Raw genomic sequence first — 25,009 nt, 5'->3', positions numbered from 1 at the left:
ATTTGAAAAAAAACATTAAACAATGTCTGTCAAAGATCCAAAAACTCAAATGTTGAACGCTGTATTTTAATAAAACAAAACTGCATTGATAAAATACTAAACCCAGTTTTAGTTTACAAGTATTCGGATTTTTTTTAAATAACAAAAACATAACATTTGAAACAGTAACTTAAAAAAATTAACAGTTGAAATTCGAATTTTCATGTTTGCATAATTTTTTTGTTTGACCTTAATTTAGACACAATATATGTATTATAACTTCATCTATTCACTTTTTGTTTGTTCGTGATATGTTTTCAATGTAAACCTTTTTCTCATATTGTAGCAAAAACGCAACACGGGAAAACACAAATACTCTCAAAGCCTGGCTGTATGAGCATCGGAAAAACCCGTACCCCACCAAGGGGGAGAAAATCATGTTGGCCATCATCACCAAGATGACCTTGACACAGGTAAAATATGTTGACTGTCTTTGTAAAATTATGGTATCTTTATTCCGGTATTGTATCTGAGATTATTGGTTCAGATTAACTTTATTATTTATTTAATCGCCCGACTAGGCTTTATGTACATCTACGACCTACGGCATTATTTTACATGCATGACACAAATATGAGCATATTTTATACGTGGTGTATTCTGTTACTTACATACAACATAAAAACGGCTTGAACGACATGTCAACTCTACTTCCCCCGTTCGTTACAACAGTTAACCAGAATCTAATCCTAATCTCAGTGCTTGTCGTACTTATCATTCTATTCATAACTTTAATGCTAAAACTCCGAATTAATCATATTTTTTTTTCAAAATTTAAATCTTCAAAAAGATTCCTTTATTTTGAAAGAAATTTAGATTATCTAAAATATACGTTCTATGGGTTTCGAACCCAAGCATATTATATATGCCCATAGTGCTAACCACCCCTCCACACCCGACTGACCTGTTCTCTGGTGCCGCAGGTGTCCACGTGGTTCGCCAATGCCAGACGACGGTTGAAGAAGGAGAACAAGATGACCTGGTCGCCCAGGAACCGTAGTGAGGACGGCAGCGACGACGTCGATAATAACGACGACGACGACGACTGCGTTGATAGCAGGCGCCGTGACGTCATGTCACCGACACAGGAGCTTGATATTACGTCATCGAAACCTTCCTCGCCCCTAGTTTCACCTGGTAAGTCATTTTTCGAATGTATTGATTTTTTTTTAACTGCACAATTAAACAAGGTGTCTAACTCTAATTTATAACCCTTATGCCAAACAATGACCCATCAGGTATAAAGACTCAATACTTTAAAATAAATATCTTACCGCCATCGTTTTTGATGTATCTATTATCTAGGTTTACATTGTATAAAATTAAATTTCATAACGATAAATTAAATGGGGTTTTTGTGGTTTAATGTATCTGCCTGCCAAGAACAATAGCAACAAAAAAAAAAAGTCACAGGAAAAACATTAGGACGCCTCCAGCATCAGGCATTAGGATAAAAAAAAACTTTCTTAAATATTATTACAATTAACAACATAACTAAGTTTTAACTTCCTTAGTTACTTCAATAAAAACTACAACAATTCACAAACAAAAAAAAACTACACTTTAAAAAAAAAACTAACGTATGAAGTGTGACCACAGGGGGTAGGAAGCAAATAATACGCCCGTATAACACTCATGCTAAATGCCGTCTGTGGTGATGTGTATGCGCTCACCTCGATAATAGCCTTCCCGTACGTCCGCGTTTGACATCATTTTTGTCTTTCTTTGTTTAAGGGACTGTTCTCTCGTAGTTAAAATTATCGTCAGACTTTGTTTTTTTTTTATCTCATTATCGATGTAACTGTGTAAGGGTTTGATTGTTGTCGTGGTTTCCGTGTAAAAAAAATGGTTCAATTATTTTATTTTGGATGAGGGCGCCATTTTTTCCCCTGTATTATGAGTACTGTGTTGGCGTAGGCTACTTAGGTTTATTTTACACGATTTTTTTTTTTTTTTTTTTTTTTTTTTTTTTTTTTTTTTTTTTGCCGGAGGGTATTTCAGATCAATACTGTCAGGGAATAAACAAAATAGATTAAAAAATAAACCTTCAAATAACTAGCCCGGCTGTTCAATTAATACAAATTAGCTGTAAATAGGTTTATGCTGGCATGCTTATTCCTCTAGGCCCCACAATGACACCATTTCGCCAACTTCAAATATTTGAACGAATTCAACTGAAATACGTATGTTGGAAACAAATTAATTTCTTACAGATTATAACAGCCGATGTATTTGTCTACAAAACTAAAAAACGGAGTTTTTATTTTTAAAATTAGGATAGTGTTTAAAAACTGAATTTAACCAAAGCAGATCACACTGTATAAATTTACCTTAATATTTTAAAGGCACAGCTGAAACAAGTAACTAACTTGAGAAAAATGTGGGTTTTGTTAGTTTAACTTTTTTCTTTTAACAATACGATTTAAAAAAAAAAAGGAAAAAAAAAAGAGAAATGTTGATAGTTTTAGAATTACATTAAACTGGACACTAAATTTAAAAATACAAAATATTACACTTTTCTTCTTCGAAATGTTTAAAAAAAAAACACTAGTAGCATGAACTTAAACTTGATTTGAATTGGAAAGAATCTTAATATGTAACAACCTAGATTCAGGACATACTAACACACACATGGAACGGTATAGCCTTCTGTGATATCAAGCCCATTTTAGTAACAGCAGCCCACTTTAGTGAGAGCAGCCCACCTTAGTTGTAAACACAACCACAACCACGAGGAAACCTCCCTTCCCCCCTTTACTCCTAACATGTGTAGAGAAATGTAAATGACTTTGAATGAAATTGAAACTGACACAAAAGTGTCAGCGGACGTCAGACAAGACGTTGTTTGTCACTCTCAACAACCCGCCATTCTTCTTTTTACTAGCAACTCGTCCCCGTCCCACCACGGGCGCGGATATTTCTCCGGCATTCACCCCGGCTCTATGTAACCGAAATGGCCCAGTCTTCAACACCGGGGGCTATCAAACTCCAATCCATACATGTCGCGGCGAGACAGCCGGAAGTCGGACTCGAGAGTCGGACATAATCGTACTATTTAAACATCGATACATCATTTAAGTGCCTTTTCACTCGTATACACATCATGCGATACCGTTAATCGCGTCGAGTTTTGCAACATCGATTATTTTTTTATTATGGACTGTGTGTACGAACCCGTTCATCCGCACGAAACCGTCTCGAAATCCGCGTACAATTTTATTTTTAACGTCAATTTTTTTTTCTCCGGCTGGAGTGTTGTCTCACAAACTATCCTAATGTCGGTGTAGGAGAAACTATGACGTAAAATATCTCATTTGTTGAATTTGTCCGTTTCAAAAATTTCAATACACTACGAACATGATTACAAAGCGTACCAATGATTGGAATACTAGTTAAAAATAATTCCAACAGACATTAACGTCTTTATCTTACAAATTCTCAACTGCGATTTTCATTTCAACTATTTTTAATGTTCGTTTCTTTTTTACTTCGCAACGAACCATGAATAATTTTTTTTGACAACTTCGTATGGTTGCATTTTTACAACAAAAAAAAAATGGCACGCATAGAAAAAGTGTTGGGGAAGGGGGGGGGGGTGGTTAGGAGTAGGGTAGAGGGTAGAGCCAGCTATCAAAAGATTTTTTCGCCAATTGCGCACCGCGCGATTCCGAGCAATACGCCATACATTTCTCCCGTTCCACTCACTTAGCCACGGATGACAGAGTCGCTAAAGAACCCAACCATCACCACCCCCGCTCCTCAAACTACTGCCGCGTTTTATTCGCGATATTTACGACAATTCGACAAGAGCAGACCGAACAATATGGCTTACATAATCGCTGGTTTTTTAAAAAAATGGCATGTTAGTTTTATACAGGAGCAGAAAATGAACATTACGCCAACATTGTCGCTTTACAATGACGGCGTAAAGCGTGACACTAGCGCACTGAAACGAGGAAATGTTCGCTTTACGCTGAATGTGCGTCTGGCAAATGTTGTGATTTATTCGGAGTTCGAATTCTCCACGTTATGCAATCACCATACCCTCACGCATACACTTGCTATCAACCCCTGCCATAATCTTGGGGGGGGGGGGGGATAGCCTGTTTTATAATTGCTTTTGTTAAACCAGGTAGGCATGCAGTGTCAATAACCTTTAATAATATCAGACTGTAATTAATCAATATCAAATGTTTTCTCCGTGAACAAAACATCAAAGTTAATATCAGGTCAATGGGCTATTGGCCAACATATACACTTATGTTAAGCTAAATATAAACATGTAGTTATCATCATATATATCAGCTCACAGTCTAGCCATTTATTCTGATCACCCCTCAACACAATCGCATTTTTTCGACATTAAAATTCAAAACTTGTAAGAACACCTTAAAATTGATTGATGCTTTTATATAGTGTTTATAAAAAAAAAATAGTCAATTTAATAATATCGAATAATACATCTTGAGTAAACTAGCCTACTTCAGTAGTTATTAAAACAAACAAACCTTTTTTTTTTATAAATAGAATTACAATTTGATTCCTTTACATAAACACAAAAAATTGTTACATGAAGTTTTGAAATCTTGTGACGTAATTTTAGTGTAATGAGTGTGGGAAGGTGGGGAGGGGGTGTCATTTTGTGATGACATGTGACTCAGTGGCGGAACTAGAAAAAATGGCCACCCCGCAAAAAAACAATTCTGGGCCCCCAATATATATATATATATATATATATATATATATATATATATATATATATATATATATATATATATATATATATATATATATATATATATATAAACAATTTATTCTGGTCGGCTATGGGCCCCTAAAAGGCGTGCCCCCCCCCCCCCCCGCATTGCTGGGTCTGGCGGCACTGTAGTTCCGCCCCTGGTGTGACTACAACTGGTGTGATATGAATATCATGATGAAAGAAAACTCTGCTCGTATACCGTCACGTCCTTAATGGACGACCCGCTTTTATCGAGTGTAGTGTTCTCATTTTCCCTAGGCGGATCGCAAATAGAAATATTTGTGTCCGAGAGCGAGCGACACGCCCCTCTCCATTCACATGCTCCGGCCGCTTCCGTGCAAACTTGCCGCACGATTAGCCCCGCCATGTACAAACAGCCGGCAAAAAAGCCGGGTCCGGCTTGTAACGAAAATCCATCTACATTCATCTCACGGCCTAGGCCATTGATTCCGTCATATCCGGTTTTAATATCCAGCCTCCCTCTCCAACCCTCCCCCCCCTCCCCAATAAATGAAACATACAGCTATGTATTGCTGCACTGGATTATGTTTATCCCATTATGTAATGGACTTTCAATAGCGATGGATGCATTTAATACAACGTCAGTTCCTGCGTGATTTATTGCCGTCTGCATTGTCTTCTGCATCGTCACTTATTGTTTGAATTGCGTGCCATGGTTATCAATAGTTGCGCTCGTTTTTTTTTTTTTTTTTTTTTTTTTTTTTTTTTTAGATCAGTTACAACCAAAAAAAATATAATAATATTCTATTTAAAAAGTATATATTTATATATAAAGTAGCTTACAACTATGTCCAGCAAAAAAAATAAATGATTATTTGTTTAGGCTTTAAGTTTTAAAGAAAAGTACGTATTTTAGCTAGTCACTATTGTTGATTCATATTCCCACTACATACACTATTTTTATTTTCTCTATGTTCAAAGGAAAAATGAAACAAATGTCTATTTGCACATCAAATGTACTCTTAAGCTAAAGAGCGCAATATTTGTGACGTCAAAATCTGCGTACATCGTCGACACAGAGGTAGATAAATGAGGAAATAATGACGATGACAAAAAGATTTGCAGGAGAAAAAAAAAAAACGCCTAATATACATCTTTGAAGGCAATTTATCTTTTCCGTTGTTTGAAAACCCCACGCTTCTAAGAAAAACAAAAGAAAACAAAAATATAATTTACGAAATATCGGGAAAATCCGGTTTTGATGGCCCTAGGTAATTAACTCTTATTTCTTGGCTTAACTCATCCCATTGTAATACGAATACGTCAGTTACAGTGTTTCTTCCAGACTTTTTTTTCTCCGAGGGGGGGGGGGGGGGGAGGGACGGGGACACTATTAAAAGTATATATTTTCTATATAAATTCCATTGCGTTCCGGGGGGTCGGTAGACTTTCTTGCCCCCCCCCCCCCCCCCCACGAAGAGTTGCCTGAAAGAAACTCTGATCAGTTATTGATTGTAACTGTGAGCTAGCTTCTGCTAAAGATGCGCAGCCAAGGAACATACCCTCCAAATATGATCTTTGGCACAAATCTAATGAGTCGGCACCCTCCTAATATAACTTTTGTTTTCAAGTATTATGTACGTGGCATCTGTCTGTTTGTGTGTCTGTAAGTCAAGTAAAACGCCCGGGTTATCCTCTTGTGTCCCCACGTTACAAATCGCACAGTCGTTGACCCAGTTGGCTGTGATGATGTCACATCCCCCAGAGTTCCAGGGGCGGATATTAAAATGTTTAGAGTAATCCCCCTGATCCCGGTATCCGGGTTGGGGATTAGAAAATATTAGCCCACCGCTTGTTGGGTGCTTCCGTCTGTAGGAATCGATGGTGACTTCAATTTTTTTTCTGGTGACTGTATTCGTCTTTCTTATGACTTGATTCTTCTTTCTAGTGACTAAATTCGTATTTCCAGTGACTATATCCGTCTTTCTGTTGACTAGATTCGTCAATCTATTGACTAGATTGTTCTTTCTATTGTCTGTATTCGTATTTCTACTGAATGTATTCGTCTTTCTGTGACTTGATTCTTCTTTCCAGCGACTAAATTCGTATTTCCAGTGACTATGTCCGTCTTTCTGTTGACTAGATTCGTCAATATAGTGACTAGGTTATTCTTTCTAGTGTCTGTATTCGTGTTTCTAGTGACTTGATTTGCATTCCCGATGACTTTATTCTTCTTTCTATCGACTAGATTCGTATTTCCGGTGACTAGATTAATATTTTTTTTTTTTTTTTTTTTTTTTTTTTTTTTTTGCTTTCCGCTGGTTTAACCAATCACTCTCAATGTAGCAAAGTTTGGTTTCCTCGAGTTGAGATGCGTTGTACAAACTTACCTTGCTGTAGTAAGAAGGTTGCTGTGTATTAAAAACTGAGATTTCTGTAACTTTCGAAATTGGTCAGTTTATTGGTCAGTTTTAGATTTTATTTCGTGTTCCATTTAAAAAAATCAATTTAATTTAAAAAGAAAAAAATGCTGTTTCAGTAACAACGCCCGCTTCCATCCCCTCTTCAAATATGGAACGTCGGGTGCATAAAGAATTTTTTTGCTCTTTATATCTAACACGGAAAGGATACAAGCTATTAAAAAACTGCGACTGTAAACACCTTAATCTACAACATATTTATTTAAACACCTAGATAATCCAATACGGTACATGTCTTTAAACACCAGGCCTACACGACACACAACATTTGTATCAACAAAGTCCAACCCCCCGACCCCTCCCCCCCCCATCAAGTTTTTTTGTTTTAATCTCCAAACGTCTCTGTTACCCTGTAAATATTTTTCTCTCCTCCAATGTCGACCCCGCCCATTTAATCGTCGGTCTAAGCTGTGTGAGCCAGTGGGAACTTGTCGCTACTGGGGTCGCTCCATCCACCCCGACCCACAAGATATGCCGGCCGTACCCCGAGTCTACAAGATATGGCACCATTTGCCCGACCCTACAAGATATGCCACCCGTACCCCGACCCTACACGATATGCCGCCATTTTCCCGACCCTACAAGATATGCCGCCCGTACCCCGACCCCACAAGATATGGCGCCATTTTCCCGACCCTACAAGATATGCCGCCATATGCCCGACCCCACAAGATATGCCGCCATTTTCCCGACCCTACAAGATATGCCGCCCGTACCCCGACCCCACAAGATATGGCGCCCGTACCCCAACCCTACAAGATATGCCATCCGTACCCCGACCCTAAACACTATGCACCCGTACCCCGACCCTACACAAGATATGGCGCCCGTACCCCAACCCTACAAGATATGGCACCATCTGCCCAACCTGACCCAATCTGAACCTACCCCATTCAACACCGATTTTATAAAACGCAAATTTTATTTAAAACTTTACAAGTAAACATAATAAAGTTGGCTTTTTTTTTAGAACTAAACTTGAAAGTTCCTCTGATTCATCATTAAACAGCTATAGACATGTACAGGGTAGTGAACTCTAGTTACCTATGTATTTCTCCATAGTTACCAGAATCGTCATGGGCGATGCCAATTTGTCTAGTAATTAACAAATCTCCTACATTCACCACGCATCGCATTAAAAAAAAAACCGCAGTAATATTTTTTTTGCGTTAATTACAACAATACAATACATTACCTGTCTGTGCTAAACTTGTTTACATTCAAGCAACCACACAGCACACGTTTTGTCCCGCACATTTTCCCAATATGTAACTAATCAGAATTGTGAAGACATTTCCACCCATCGGCGCACCAAAAATAAGGACGGAAGTCTATTAAAAGCCGAGGTGAACAACGCACGGGCTTGTCTTGTTCAACACCCTGAGCCGCTGAGATAAGCTTAGAACAAGATGTATTGTTTATTTTAACTGGGGGGTCGGAGTAGGCGCACTCCGAAATACGAAAAAAAAAAACAACAACCCCACAACCGAGTCAGATGTTGGAGAAAGAAAGATTGAAATTGAGATTGTAAAAGGATAACTCCCCCCTACAATTCGTTGAATTGTTTTACATCCTTTAAATATGTTTAGGCTGTCCAGATAGCCCGCACGGCGGGTCCGGGGTGGTGTTGTTGCTTGATCACGTGACTGATGTTATAACCACTGGAGAATTTGTGTTGTTGTCTGAGGTTTAAATAAGGGGCATGACGTCAGCGTTTTAAAATAAAGACGGGCTAAACACACAAGCGTTGACCCCCAGAGGTCGCAGGTTCGAACGCAGGTCAGCCCCAAAACATTTATCAATACTATCTTCTTATAATTTGTATTTGTCATTAGTGAAGGTAATTTTATCCAGTGACAACCTGTCTAGATGGATATGAGGACGTATCCAATAAAAACATACATTTCCACGGATTGGAAGAGAGGTTTAAGATCATGAAAACACGACCATCTAAAACATTCACATTCCAATCTGAGCCATGCTATTTTAATAATTTTTTTTGCGATGCTTTGTTGATTCGAATGTACTTTAAAAAAAAGTTTTAATTCTAAAAATGAAGTTGACCACAAAACATAGAACAGTAGTGAGTGTAAACGACAGTGTTGTAGCTTTCCATTTAGCAAGACACAAGACATTGGTGTATCTGCTTTAACTTTTTTTCGTCTAGTGTTTCATAGCAACGTCAACAAAAAAAAAAAAACATTAATTTATACTTTATAAGAATATAAACTTAATTTTTTTTAAACAAAGTATAGACTTGCTTTTAGCCCCCGTTTAATTACAACACATATGTTTACATTACTCTCGTAAAAACCAGCATTTAAAATGTTATTTATAAGGACGCCATTCACGGCGCCCCCCCCCCCCCTCCCCGAGATTTTAATATTCTCTCTGCGATAGAGACAGATGTCATTGCCTCCTGCGGCAGCTTGCCGTCCTCTCCCCCACGTCTGCTGGCATGGCATTAAAACCACGGACGAGAGCTGACCGCTTGATCCTGGACTGACAGTTAGATTTAAAAACCGTAGGTTTGGTTAATACTAGCACACCGGCCCGTCATGTTCGCGGGCTGCTTCAATGAGGTTTATTGTTTGTGACTTGTTTTTTTTTAACCACTGAAGTGATGATGATGTGCTGTTGTTTTGTTGTACGTTGGCGTTCTAGCCGTATCATGTCAAGCCGTTGGGATTAACTAGACTTTATTTATGCAACATCATTTTATGAAAATCGCTTAAGAAATAAGGTTAGGAATTTGATTAAAGGTATGGCTATATAGAAACTTAAACAATCAGAATTGCTGGTTTCAAAGACTATATTAGATTACTATAAGTATTGCTAGTTAATTCTCCAGGTATGTTTAATCATTAGAGTTCAACTATCATTCATATTTATAAACACCAGTCATGTGTGACGCGCTAGTCTGATACCACCGTAGCTAATGGGTCCTAGACTTTACGACCCACTGGAGATTACACGTTCAGTTTTCCGCTGCAAGAACCCCCCCCCCCCCCACACCCATCCCCCACCCCCCCCCCCCCCCCCCCCTCCCCCATCCAACACTTCCGTTCAGCCTTCGTTTAATACCTTTTCTCGCTATCTCAAGCAACAACGGCCGTTTAAGTGAATACGTACGGTAGTGAGATTGGACTGCGCGACCAAGACAACTTGCTATGTGATGAATGTGTTTTACGTTTTTCTCAACACATGATTTGAATGTGTTTACTGACAGCAGGTGTTCTGCCTACACGCCCCGCCATTCTCAAAGTAAAAAAAAAAATATTTTGTAAAATATCAGTTTTGTGTTGCCTCAGAAATAAAAGGTGGGCCGTATGTTAAAACACAGTTGCATTTACACTATAGATGACGTAGGGATCTGTGTAGCTTGAACTGAAAATAAAATAAAATAAATGAGTAATTAATTAATATAGTCAAATAATTTTAGTCGGGTTTCACCTTTAATCGGCTAGATAAACAGTTTTGTTTAGCACTAAACGCAATAAAAAAATAATATAATAGTCAGCACCGGATATAGTTAGCATACATGTAGTTTAACTTTACACCGGACAAAGCAGAGATATTTATAGACAGTTATCTGTTCAGTGATGTCATTAGAAACTGGAAGTAATGTTTGGCATGGTTCAGTAAACAGAGGAGAACACACGGGTGACACGTGATCGTCATGGACCTATCATTCCACCCCCCCCCCCCCTCCCCCCCACCCATTATGCCACCTATGCTGACAACGCCAGTGGGAGGTATGGGATGCCTGGCGTAGCTGACAACAAGTCACATGACAAGGGGCATGTAGTGGCAGGGTGGGGAGGGGGGGGTGGAATGAGAGACCGATTGGTCTCGTGTAGTCACGTGACAAGGTCGTGAGCCCAGCACATAGTTCACATAGCAGCATTCTGGACATGCTCGACCGAGATTCCACGCCATGTTTTATTTGGTGTTGTAGGGATAGCTGGGTGGGGTGGTGGGGGGTGGGGGGTGTTAGCAGAGGCGTATCCAGGTTTTCGTTGTAGGGGGAGCGAAAAGAGCAAAAAAAAGGCGCCGAATTTTTAACACGTTCTATATACGTGTATTATATATATATATATATATATATATATATATATATATATATAAATATATATATATATATATATATATATATATATATATATAATTACTAGCTGTATGTCATTACTTCGCTATGATGTAAATTAAATTGAATGTAGCTCTCTGAAGAAATAAGAAAAAACACACAGTGTAAGCCGACAAAACAAAAATTGTATCAATCTAAGCAAAAAATATATATATATATACGCACACTACAACCAAAAACAATGAACGTAACACAATCTGTTTTGTAGTTCTTGTAAAACAAATTTCTTACATAATAATTCCTGGGAAATTATTTAAGACAAGTGAAATAGGGGAAACAATCACTCTCTTAATATAAATATGTATATATCTACACATTTAATTATAAATGTCAAACCAAATAAATAATTACTTTAGTTTTTAATGAAATTGTTTAACACTATTTGTGTTTACAAAATGTTTTTGTCTATAATCAGAATTTAATATATCGTCATCATAAATGCTAAAGTATTACAGCATAATGAAAGATTTTAAAATCAGAGTTGGTACATAACCACGCTTTTTGATATAATAGAAAAATCATTCGGAATAACAGCCTACGTTTAACTAAATATCGGTCTTTTAGTTCAGATCATATATTTTAATTAACTACTGCTTCTTTGTGTTCTTGAATGATCAATTTTTAACATAGTGATAGGTATTGATTAGATCACTGTATTGATCACACAACTTTTTACTGGTAATTGCAAAAACAATATTCACAGAGTGTTACGTTTAAAAAGCTAATTTTCTGGCGGCATGGTACTTTGGTACATCATTACGCGTTTTTCTACATGTACTTAACAGATCAGTTCGGGGTGGGTTGGGGGTGGGGGTTCAACTTCATTCACCACTGTCCGTTCACTTTAGGTAAATTATCCAACCCGGTGTATACCTAGGTACATTAATGTCGCTCTACACAATTGTGGTGGGGGGGGGGGGGGGAGAGATAACCAATTCAGAGTGAACATAGCGTCAGTTTTTAGATTACTGTTCTAAACATACATATTATTTCACAAATATATATTACACAAATATATATTACACAAATATATATTACAGAAATAAATTTAAATAAGTAGCAGTGGTATTATGACAATATTTTTTTTACAGAGGGGTCCATGGGGGAGAGGGGTTGTAACTGTTTCATATAATTTGTAATCGTAATCACTATCGCCCAAACTGTAAGAATACTACTACTTCATCGTGATGACGTCAAAATTTCCCCACCACTACGCAGTTTGCTCATAAGTAAATTTAAATAGAGGTGCCACATCAGTTGTATTTGTTTCTGTATTGTAATTTTTTTAAATTAATCACACGATTCAAACTGTATATATAAAGTAATTATGTGTGAAGTTTTATGTATTACATTTTCTAATTCAATTATTCGTAAGCAAATACATTATACAGTTGCCTTAAACTTAACACCCCTCTTGCCAAGTGGTACTACCGTAGAGGTTTTTTAAACATTGCAATGCATCGTAATGGTTATTTTTAGAATGGCAAACTGATTCAGCTGTTAATACGTTTTGTAAACGTAGACACTACTAAACTAGTACAATAATGCTTAACTGTTGCATGAAAAGAAATCTTGTGATTTACATAGATGTAAAAACATTTTTTAACAAATATCATTGTTTAAAACTTTGAGTTTAAAAAGTTTCCAAAAAGGCGCCACTTTGCTGAAAATGGCCAGAGGGGGAGCGGCCGCTCCCCCTGCTCCCCCCCTGCGTACGCTACTGGGTGTTAGTTAATTTTTGGCCAGTTAAATAACAAAATTGCCATTATCAAACAGTTTGATAGACCCCACCTCGCAGCAAACAATAAATGGCAAAAAAAAAAATTTCTAGTTTATTAATAGTCTCATTTTAATCATTGTATTTCATGTTATGCAATAAAATAAAATTTAAACGCACAGGAGTTTCTTGTCCCCCCCCCCCCTGCAAAGCCCAACTCCCGTACCACCTCCAACACATCACAAAAGTCAGATTCCCCACCCCACCCCATTTTCAACCATTTGTATGACGTAACTGATTTAAACAACACAACGTATTTCATTAATTTTCTTTTTAAATCTTTGCTTCTACGAAGAAAATACCAATCCAATAAATTACAATTTGTAGTGTCGTATTTTTATCCCTAAAAACAATTACAAACAATTACTCAACTGTTACTCCATACATTTTTACTTTACTCATCATTTTTTCTTTGCCACCAGCTTAGCTTTCTATTCAATGGGATAGTTAATTACCTTTAAGTGTCTACATAACAATCAACAAATTGGTCAGCGCTTCAGTAATTTATGGCGAAACACTCGTCCAATGTGCTCAGATGTTTGAAGAGTTCCGCTGAAATATCTGCCATTCTTTCTCAATTGCTTCATGATCGTGTCGGAATTCGCGAAATTTCCAACTGTCCGTTCTACCACGGGACGCACGAATCGTTGAGGCACCGACTATTTTCTCTGGGTGCCCCCACCCCCGGGGGTTCTGTTACTGATAGTTCCACTACATCCCTGGCCGTGCGAGATGGTTGTGTTTAGGTAAGCGCCGTGTTGACAGGGTTTAAGTAAGGTATTGACAGTGTGGTATTCATTAGGTTTGTGGGGGGAACAGAGCAGGGATTTGAGAAGGTGTGTGGGGGGTGAGGGGAAGGGTGGGGGTGTCGATATCTTGATGAGATTTACAGAGGTCTCATTTTCTTGAGGAGTTGGCAACACAAGCAGAATGTGGGTGGTTTCTCTCCCCTTTCGTCCCATTCTTCTGGCTCCAAAGTTTAAAGTTTACACGGGTAACCTCCCCTGACTTGAAAGCCTGGGTCTGATCTCCCCTTGACTAGGACAGGGGTATCGCGACACATATATACACGTTTTATTTGTTTTCCCAGGCGAGACTATGGATGTTTATTAGAGAAGCTGGTGTTATCTCTTTCACTGATATGTTTGTGCGGGTCTCGGCGAGGCCCCGGCTTATGGGCTGGGATATAAACAGTCTATTTTTAAATGGAACAAACGCAATTACGTTTAATCACAGTGATGGTCCTTGATATACTTAATTCAAGAGTTATAGCTCATGAGCTTCTTCTCGCTAATTTATAGTTATCGTTGTATTATTTCAATAATTAATATAAATGTAACCCTGATTTAGTCTCTCACTTTGCTAATTGATTATGATCTGCTCGTTAAATTATCAGTAGCTCGACAGTAACATGGTTCTCTTAACACTTTCTAGAATAGATGTAATTCATTAGGAGTTATGGAATAGCAAGAAACCACGATAATTAGACTACTGCTATAATTAAGTATGTAAAAAAAAGGTCAAAATAAATATAGATTTTAACGAATCAACGCTTTATGTAACATAGGCCTTACATATAGTATGTACTAAAATGAAAACAATTAAATCTTTGTTTACAGATGTTGTTACATAAGTTTGGGAAACACTGTTTTAAGCAATATTCTATTTCCGTTTGCGGAATTGTGTAATTAAAAATGCTATTCCGTATGTCCGCAAAGATACCAAGAAGAATATGTGTTAATATTCAAAGCATAAAGTATATTCAGAAAATATTTTTAAATGTAATTTATTTACAGTAAATGATATTCGTATGATAGCCACGCATTTCTCAACAAAATTACTAGAAGGAAAGACAGAAAAAACGTTATTTAAATGGGAGATAATTTGCCTCTTTTAAAAAAAAATGTTATCATTGTTTTGCCTGGATGAGTCGTGCTTGGTCAGCTCAGCAGACGGCAAAAAAACATGAGCAAACACGTGTAAAACAGTGAACAGTTTGATAAAGATATGGCGGGTATAATGAGGAGGTTGGGTTGGGGAGGGGGGGGGGTGGCTCCAGCCTAAACAACATGTCCGCCTGTCGACTGCGCATGCGCACCAAAAACTAAAGTTGTGGTAAACACGACGTATAGACATGTAGAAAATGACATGTTTAGTGTGTTTTTATTTTAATTTAAAGTACACATAGCAAGTAGTTACAGACATTTAAATAGACTGACAGAACAATTCAGTATACTGATAGAGAACCATTGAAGTAAACAGAGTAACAGTCGAACAGTCTCACAGAGTAACAGGCAGTTGTATGGACTGACAGAATGACAGACAGTTGACCTTTAAACGTTAAGTCATGGCATGGGACGGTAGGGACGGTATATAGTATTACAAGTTGAAGAAAGTACTAGTGTTGAAGTGCGGGGGGTGGGGTAACAAGTGGTTAGGTGAACGACCGGCGATGGTGGTGGGGGGGGGGGGGGGGAGAGTATGTCCTAGGTGTGATTTGTGTTCCATTACACAAGTGATACAGTGGGGTTGAGTCAGGCGTCACTAAGGACGCCGTGTGTGTGGGTTACACGTGAGTGAGGCGAGGTACTCACCCACAGTCTTGTCAGTAGTCCGGTGCCAGATGATGGACAGCGTGGGAACCACTGTGATGTGGGGTGTGGGGAGGTGTGAGGTGGGGGTGTGAAGTAGGGGTGTGGGGAGGCCCGGGACAAGGAAATGAATACCTAGGTTGTGAGATTAGTTTTACTTTTAAAGTAAGATAATCGTGAAGAGAGTAGGGAGTGGGGGGGGGGAGGGGGGTTGGAGGGTGAGATTTACTAGTACAATAACTTAAATGTTCGACTTGTTATGACATTTATTTTATGATTTAACAATTGAGTCTAATTTTTGTTTCATTGATACGTGCCCATATAAAAAAAAATCACCAATATAGTAATCATTTGATTGTAAAGCCACAAAATTAAATGTCGTATTTTCACAGAAATAAATTTTTTTACTCACAACATGATGTCGCCAGATAAATCGTCATGGAAAAGCTTTGAAAAAATAGTAACGGATTCGCAAATTAGATATACTAATTAATAATTGCTATTATTTAATAGATGATAAATGATTATATATTTGAAATTGCTTTGAGGGATAGATGTTCATACATAGTATTTTTTTTTAAATCTGTATAAAGCACTGAGTCAAATTAAGTCTTAATTGTGGTAGTGGTATTAAGGGAAGTTACTCTCTAGACATTTTGTGTTTACAATTTGAAAAGGTGGTAAATCAGTGCCACTCTACCACTTTGCTCACGGAGCTAATTTCTGTCAGTTGTAATCTCTCCGTGAGTACCGTGGACTCACCCCGTCCTGTACTTACCACGCCCTCCATCTTTCCCACACCCCTGCATACCCCACCTCCCAATTTTCGACCTAGGTAGACTACAATTTAAAATTTTCTATAACGTTTGATAAACAATGTTTAAAATACAACGATACTTCTATTTTTTTTAAAAAAAATTAATCTTCACACAATTGTTTTAGAAATAATTAAAAGAGCAAAAACAAAACGATTATCTTATACCCATGATATATACCCCAGTTCGTAAAGAAAAATTGGCTAATAATTTTTTATATCAATTTTTCATATGAAGTGTCTATTACCTTGACACATGTATTTACATAACCGCTGTATAACATAGACATAGACACACTACGATGTCTACGCTAAAAAAAAAAAAACTACGATCTGCCCTTATCTAAGTACGACCCCAACACGCAGGCGAAAATGAGCTGCATTAGGCTAAGGGTCTCTTCCGTTATGTAGACACGACTCCCACGCTTTTATTTTAATCGCCGGGGAACCCATTATGGGAGCTTCAACTGGGCGGATAATTGTCTAAATTAACCGGCGATCTCTAAAGGGTTAACTGTACAGAACGAGGCGTCGGTTGTTACTGCGGGGCTAAGTGCCAAGGGTTAATTTATTGCTTTGAAATTTGTATCTTTAGATTGTATATTTTTAAAATGTGGTCGTTCAGCTAACAATATTGAGCGAAAAGTATTGTGTTTGTTGGTGGGAGGCTACTGAGGTAAGGGTGGTGTGGGGGGGGGGGGGGGCAGAATGTAGTGTTGCTGATGCGGTTTTAGAGTGCGGCATAGACGAATACTGGCATTCATTACTTTCACGAAGTAATTAATTTTATTTTCTGTATTACATCGAAGGCACTAATGACTTTCGAAGCACTTCTGCGCTACTTGGGGCATATGTACACTTACTGTACCTAAGTACCCCTCCAACATAACGGTAGAGCAAATACATTTTTGCGATTTTTTTTTTTCTTGTAAAAAAATGGAACTCCGTAACCTCCATGTGGACTATAAGTTTTAAGTGGGATGTGGGGGGGGGGGGGGGGGGGGGAGGATTTATATACTTTTTCTACTTTACAAGCTAATGCATTTTAAAAATAAGTTGTTGTGTCACACTACAAATTAATTAATTATGTGTATTAGATCAACGGGCGTTATGTACATAACGACGTGCTTAATTAGTTAGTTTAATTAACTGGATTAATTAAGGATTATAAGTGCTGTTAGATTGATGATGGATATTTCCTCCTTTTTAAAAAAATTAAATCTCTTGATAAAAAAATTAATAAAAAAGACGTAAATTTAAGTCAACTCTTTAACCCTGAGCTAAACAGGAAAAAAAAAAAATTCCGGATATTTAAGCGCAATAAATCCGTGGCCAAATTCTTCCATCCCATAATCCCATGGTCCCGCGGGTTATCGCGCTGCAGCACATTTTCCGCAGCTGTGGCGCTTTTGACCTGCCAGGGCTCTGGGACTCATCACCCCGCTCGGGAAATCTCCGACCACGAGTGCACATTTTACTGTGCAGCGGGCAGGACGATATGCTGCAAGCATAAGCTGCAGACGTCTCACTTTATCAACGGGCACACTGAGCCGCGCTCTACCACCCTCTCACACTGATAAAATAGCCGCAATGTCTTCAGAAAGACATAAATGCGCCATATATTATAGTATATGTATATATATATATATATATATATATATATATATATATATATATATATATATATATATATTTGCGTACTAACAAACACACACACACATATATATATATATATATAACATATATATACATACATACATATATATATATATATATATATATATATATATATATATATATATATATATATATATATATATATATATATATATATATATATATGCGTTTGCCTCTTTTCCCACTTAAAATTATGTATTTTATTTTTGTGTAAATAAACAAGCTATCAACACTGTGTTTTGCAGATTTCAATCCTCGCGTATTTATTGTGTGTATAGCAAATAAACACTGCTAATACACGCAGATCCCGTTACAGCTAATACCTACTTCATCCCTGGCGCCAGGCCTGAAGGCTTAAGTTCGTGGCGTTAGTGGCGAGCGGCCTCGGGCGCTGGGGTTGATCGGGCAGCGCGATAGGGGCCTTACACGTCGCCTGACAAGTGACGGCTGGGGAGGGGGGCGGGGGTGAAATTCGATCCTGCTACGTGGCTTGGGAACCCAGTGTTGTGATCTCGCGTGATCTCGCCCGAGAGTAGAACAGAAAAATGTAACCGTTAAATCCTGTAAACTAGATGCTACAGATATGAAAATTAGTTTATAATGATATAGATATCGATAACTTGTACAGCGCAGTTTAGAAAAATGCAATCTATTGATTTGTAATTGAAGGGATTAATCTTGAAACATTAGTACTGAGTGTTCAGATATAATAGCAATGCATATGCTTATAAGAGTTTAACTGATTTACATTGATAGCCTATAATTGAAGTATATTGTCCATGTAAATTTTAATAACAATAACAATGTGTTTTATCCGGTATATGTTTTTCTTTCATCGCATTCGTGTTTTATTTTAGAAAGGTAAGGCGTAAAGTCGTGTCCATTATATTTTAACCGTTAAAAATAAAAAACATAACACTAGGTCTGTGTTGTTTTTACCATATTGTATTTTAAAAAATTAGAGTCAATATTTAAAATTTTGAGCTTCTCGAAATCGAAAAATCGCTTCAAGCAATGCATAAAAAAGCTCAGGAAATCCCATACCCATTCGAAATATCACATAGATATATCCACACACCCCATATACTCTAGCCGTCACTCCTCTGTCATCTGTAATAAGACATCTATAGTAGACCTAATAGCTTACGTCACGGATGTACTTTGATGACGCATATGCACGTGAGACCACTCGTGCTCACGCAGAAAACGTACTAGTTGCAAGTAATCGCATTAGACGTGATGTCGTGCATACCCCCCCCCCCCCGTCTTAATCCTCTTGATAAAAATATCGTACACATCTAGTAGGAGAATACTTGAGTGTATCAGATACAACATAATTTTATACAATGAAACTTGTCGATAAAACTTGAAACCGATATTCGGATTGATTACACGGGTAATTATAACAACGTAATGATGATTAATTACACCCGATTATCTTTCTGCTAGATTATTTTTCATTGGATTAACAGATGTTCAAAATAAATTTAATACGCGTTGTAAATAATAACGTTTTCAAATACATACTTTAACTTTTAGTTTAAAAAAGTTAATGCTAATGGGTTAAGTCAACGGTTCAGTTAAACTATTTGAATGAAATAGGTGCGAATTTTTTTGTATGTTTTTTTTTGTTTTGTCTTTTCACGTATATGTATGTATGTGTGAATGAGGGAGAGATAGGATTAGAGACGGTTGACCTAAACATGGATCCGCTCAATTAACGGTTATTGTTTTTCAGCCCAAACCAGTACCCAGCACCATTATTATATTCAGATAACCATGTTAACATACAACTTCTATAGTCACGTGACTTCACTCAGTTCGTCTTTTTTTTTCCCAGGTGCCGACCACGCTTCTGAAAACAACAACCGGCCCTATAAGGAAAGGATCATTCGAGTCGATGACGACGACATCAGCGATGACGACGAAGACGATGATGTTTCCAGAGACAGTTTCCACAGTCGGCGTCTGCTGTCGGATGTCTCGGAGAGGGAGAGGCACCTGGCCTCCAGGGACAGATCCCCTCTCCGGGGGTCGTCTTCCGTCGAGCCACGGGACGAGGAGCCCGACCCACGCTCTAAGAACACCGACGAACAATCCCATCGTAGATCTCCGTCATTACTCGGAGATGCTCGTCACAGCGGGGTGACCGCGAGTTTGGTGTCGAAACAGCCCCATTCTAGTCAATCAACAACCGACGCCAGCTCGCACAGTCCGAGCCGGGGCGCCGTCAGCGAGACGCCCCCAACGACGCGGCCCAAAATTTGGTCCATATCTGACTTCATCAACACAACTTCCTCGTCGTCTTCATCCACATCGACAACATCAACAGCGTCTTCGCCCAGCCACATCACATCATCGTCGCTGCCCTCGCCTTCAGCATTGAGCAGGTCGACCTTCATTTCGTCCACACTTCCCGCGGCATCGCCCCAAAGACCTCACCCCGGGCAGGGATTTTTATTCTTACCCCCGGGGGCCGCGGCCCACTGGCCCGCTGCCGCCAGGTTCGCCGGACTCGGCGGGCCGTTCCCGCTCTCCTTCACACACACGACATTATCCTACCCCTACAACCTAACCTCCCCCAACGTAGCACGAGCCGGGCTTGAAGCCCATGTACATGCTGCGCAAATGGCTGCGCGCGCAGCGGCGGAAAGTGGGTCAAGCCGCGATGTATCTCATCCTGTAGACAAAATGGCCCTCCATTTTCCTCGTCTACCTACTAGTTCAATTTTCTCACCTGCTCGTGATATTGATGGCGTGAGACAACAAGGTATGTAATCACAGATTATCCTAATCCTAAACGAACCACACGAACAATTTGAACAATGTGTACTCAAGCGAAACGCCATAAGAATACACAAAAAATGAACATTGACATGTAATAATTTGTATAATTTTACGAAATGGATACTTTTTTGAAATCGACGTTTTAATATAATAAATATTATTGACTTTCACTAGCAAATTTTGATTCGTTTTATTATATTTCATGCTATGTAAATCCATGTATTTGATGATGCAATATTTTTTTCCAGTCTTAATAAACATGATGTTTTATGAACCAAGTTTTTATCAAATCTTTCAGTAACTTTTACACAATCGGAGTATCCAAACAAGCTTGCAAATCGGTAACTATAAACCAAAAGGCCGACAAGACATAAGGCCGCCACGGACACACATAAACACTATAAACATAAGCACATAACTTATAAATACACACACATACGACAATATCTTTATGATTATAGAAAAAAAATGTAAACAAATGCTACAAATATTCAAATCCAGCAAATTAAACTTTTGCCTAGCCTTATTCTTGTTGATACTGTAAACACTTTAAAATCACAATCCTTAAACATTATACATCACATAAAATGTGCACGCCACGAGAATATAACATAACTCAGCGCTTTTCGTTAACAACCTTGAGAGTTATATTAATGACTATGAAATTATTTATACATAGCTAATTTTTGCCTACTACAAATCTACATTTATCATTAATAAATCGGATTAAACATCCAATTTCAAGTTTAACAAACAACAACAAACTTTTAGATTCAACATTATCAAACGGTAATAAACATCAAAATTTAAAAAAAAAAAATTAAAAATTAGCTAACTCAAAAAAAAAAAAAATATATATCTACATTAAAAAACCCAATGACTATCAACATTCACCATTAGCAAACCACAGCACATTTCACATTGTACATTGTCCAGACACCCACTTTATACCTCTAGAACTTATATAACCTACCTAATATAAATGAATACTAAACGTCAGTGTAGATCAAGAAATTACGTGCCTCTAGGCAGAATGTAAAACTAAAACTGATATTTACGACGCTGCTGTGAATCCTCAGAACTCCATTTTTACAAACCTACAGTAAAAAAAATGAATAAACAAAAAAATTAAACAGCTTTAATTAAAATCCCCTCAGAATCTAATCCCAACCGACTGGCTAGCTCTTTGAGCAGCTACAAACCCGACCACAAGCGTCAGGTGAAGTAGAGCATCCCCTTGCAGATCTTACTGCTGTGGTAGGTAACACACACATAAAATTAAACATAAGAGCTGGTTTAGTATGTTTTGAGAACCTCTAATTTCTACAATGATCCCTGTCGTTAAACTCAATGTGGTCTTTAACTTCAGACATTTATTGAAGCCAAACAGGATTTCATAAACAAGTGACAGTTTAACTTTCAAATAATAGAAGCGAAAATGTATAAATGATATTTTTTTACAGCCCCCAAAACACGCCATCTTCAAAACACATAAAGAATACACACTTACATGACACATTAAAATTAAGCTTACCACGCACACTTGGGAGGGTGTGGTCGGGCGCTAGAGTTGATGCTAGAGTCGTTTGGTACCTGGCTCTAGTCTGTACGATTTTCTGGAGTCATCCCGTCTCTGAGAATAATAAAGGAGGACAGGCGTACAACTGGCCACACTATCTCTTTATCTGCCCACGTCTCATAAACAGGTGAACTCTACTTCATCCGCTGTATGGACTACCATTCTTAAAGGACATTTTTTTTTTGCGTCCTCCCACTAAAAGAGGAATGAAATTAGTCGGGAGACCTGCCACGCTAGGGAGTGTGCGCTCTTAAATTGCCCTTTAAAGAACCGTAACTCGAACACACAACAAATGGCCACCGTTATAAATGACAACATGGATTGGTGTAGCTGAGAGAGTAGCCTGTAGCTTCAAACTGCCATACCCAAGGAGAGACCAAGAGCGGGCATCTGCTACCTCTCAAGGACGTTGTAAAGGTTTGCGGAAGTGAGGTTGTTAATGCGAATATTAGCCCCTGCCTTACACATGCGTTTTATTTCATTGATTTTGTGTCTTGTTTTTAAGAAAAACTTTTTTTTTTTCGTAAAATTGTGTTAATGACCCACTTGACTAAACGTTTAAAAAAAAAAAAACGTTAACATCAGAAAGACGCAGGTCTGAGTCGTAACACCAGGGATGGCACGGGGAAGTTAAATTCCTTAGAGGTATTTAAGGTCGTGGGGAATTGGCTTCAAATCCGGTATTAAAGTTCCAGCTTGCGGGTAGTGATGTTTGGAACTCAGGAAAACATAAGCCACATGGGGTATGTTGTGTGGGGTAAGTTGTGTGGGGTATGTTGTGTGTGGGGTTTGTTGTGTGTGGGGTATGTTGTGTGGGGTTTGTTGTGTGTGGGGTATGTTGTGTGGGGTTTGTTGTGTGTGGGGGTATGTTGTGTGGGGTTTGTTGTGTGTGGGGGTATGTTGTGTGTGGGGGTATGTTGTGTGTGGGGGTATGTTGTGTGGGGTAAGTTGTGTGGGGTATGTTGTGTGTGGGGTATGTTGTGTGTGGGGTATGTTGTGTGTGGGGTATGTTGTATGGGGTTTGTTGTGTGTGGGGGTATGTTGTGTGTGGGGTATGTTGTGTGTGGGGTATGTTGTGTGGGGTTTGTTGTGTGTGGGGGTATGTTGTGTGTGGGGTATGTTGTATGTGGGGTATGTTGTGTGTGGGGTATGTTGTGTGTGGGGTATGTTGTGTGGGGTTTGTTGTGTGTGGGGGTATGTTGTGTGTGGGGTATGTTGTATGTGGGGTATGTTGTGTGTGGGGTATGTTGTGTGGGGTTTGTTGTGTGTGGGGGTATGTTGTGTGTGGGGTATGTTGTGTGTGGGGTATGTTGTGTGGGGTTTGTTGTGTGTGGGGGTATGTTGTGTGTGGGGTATGTTGTGTGTGGGGTATGTTGTGTGGGGTTTGTTGTGTGTGGGGTTTGTTGTGTGTGGGGTATGTTGTATGGGGTTTGTTGTGTGTGGGGGTATGTTGTGTGTGGGGTATGTTGTGTGTGGGGTATGTTGTGTCTGGGGTATGTTGTATGGGGTTTGTTGTGTGTGGGGGTATGTTGTGTGTGGGGTATGTTGTGTGTGGGGTATGTTGTGTGTGGGGTATGTTGTGTGGGGTAAGTTGTGTGGGGTATGTTGTGTGTGAGGTATGTTGTGTGTGGGTTTTGTTGTGTGTGGGGTATGTGTTGTGTGGGGTATGTTATGTGTGGGGGTTTGTTGTGTGTGGGGGTTTGTTGTGTGTGGGGGTTTGTTGTATGTGGGATATGTTGTATGTGGGGTATGTTGTGTCTGGGGTATGTTGTTTGTGGCCAATTTAAAATGATAAACAATAACTGTTCAAAATTTAAAAAAAATTAAAATAAAAAAAAATAACTTTAATGATGGTATCTAATTGTTGAAACAATGTTTCAAGTTTGGTATTTTAAAAGGAAATATTCATTGATATTCTCACTTTGGTGGATAGCATTTCTAGACTATTTAAATAAGAGTAATTATATAAGGGTCATGTCCCCTGAGGAAAAGATGAATCTTATAAGAAAAACAGGGACAAAGTGACTCACTTATCCCATGATTTGTACTAGCCGCACGCTATGAAGTATGAACATCAACCAGGTACTACGCTGTCATTGAAACTCACACCACTACCATCGACAGTTTAATAGACAGCAATCATAGGAAAGGTTTTAAACATTATTTACAGTCAAATCTGTCATCGGCACGAGTGTATTTATATTGCTACATATCCTTTTACACAAACACACACGCACGCACTCACACACTACATACATACATCCTTACACACACACACACACATATATATATATATATATATATATATATATATATATATATATATATATATATATATATATATGTTGAATGATAAATAAATCAATGTGTTATGAACGTGTTAACATTTCCAACACTA

The 25,009-nt window shown here is 38.4% G+C and overlaps 1 protein-coding gene across 1 annotated transcript in view; it reads left to right on the top strand.

Annotated features, from left to right (window-relative positions):
* The window catches only part of LOC131955977 (Iroquois homeobox protein 5a), a 29,564-nt gene extending 8,285 nt beyond the window's left edge, over positions 1-21,279 (top strand). Inside the window, exons 4-6 of the mRNA XM_059320311.1 lie at positions 326-452; positions 963-1,176; positions 20,086-21,279. Coding sequence (XP_059176294.1) covers positions 326-452; positions 963-1,176; positions 20,086-21,023 — 1,279 coding nt within the window. The 3' untranslated portion in view covers positions 21,024-21,279. The remainder of the gene's footprint in view (positions 1-325; positions 453-962; positions 1,177-20,085) is intronic.
* The last annotated feature ends 3,730 nt before the right edge of the window (positions 21,280-25,009 follow it).

This window comes from Physella acuta, unplaced genomic scaffold (assembly GCF_028476545.2).
Source record: "Physella acuta isolate Inbredline_101_S28 unplaced genomic scaffold, ASM2847654v3 ptg001120l, whole genome shotgun sequence".
In the NCBI taxonomy this organism is placed as follows: domain Eukaryota; kingdom Metazoa; phylum Mollusca; class Gastropoda; family Physidae; genus Physella; species Physella acuta.
The sequence above is the reverse complement of the archived record's forward strand: the minus strand, read 5'-3'. Positions and strand labels throughout refer to the sequence as shown.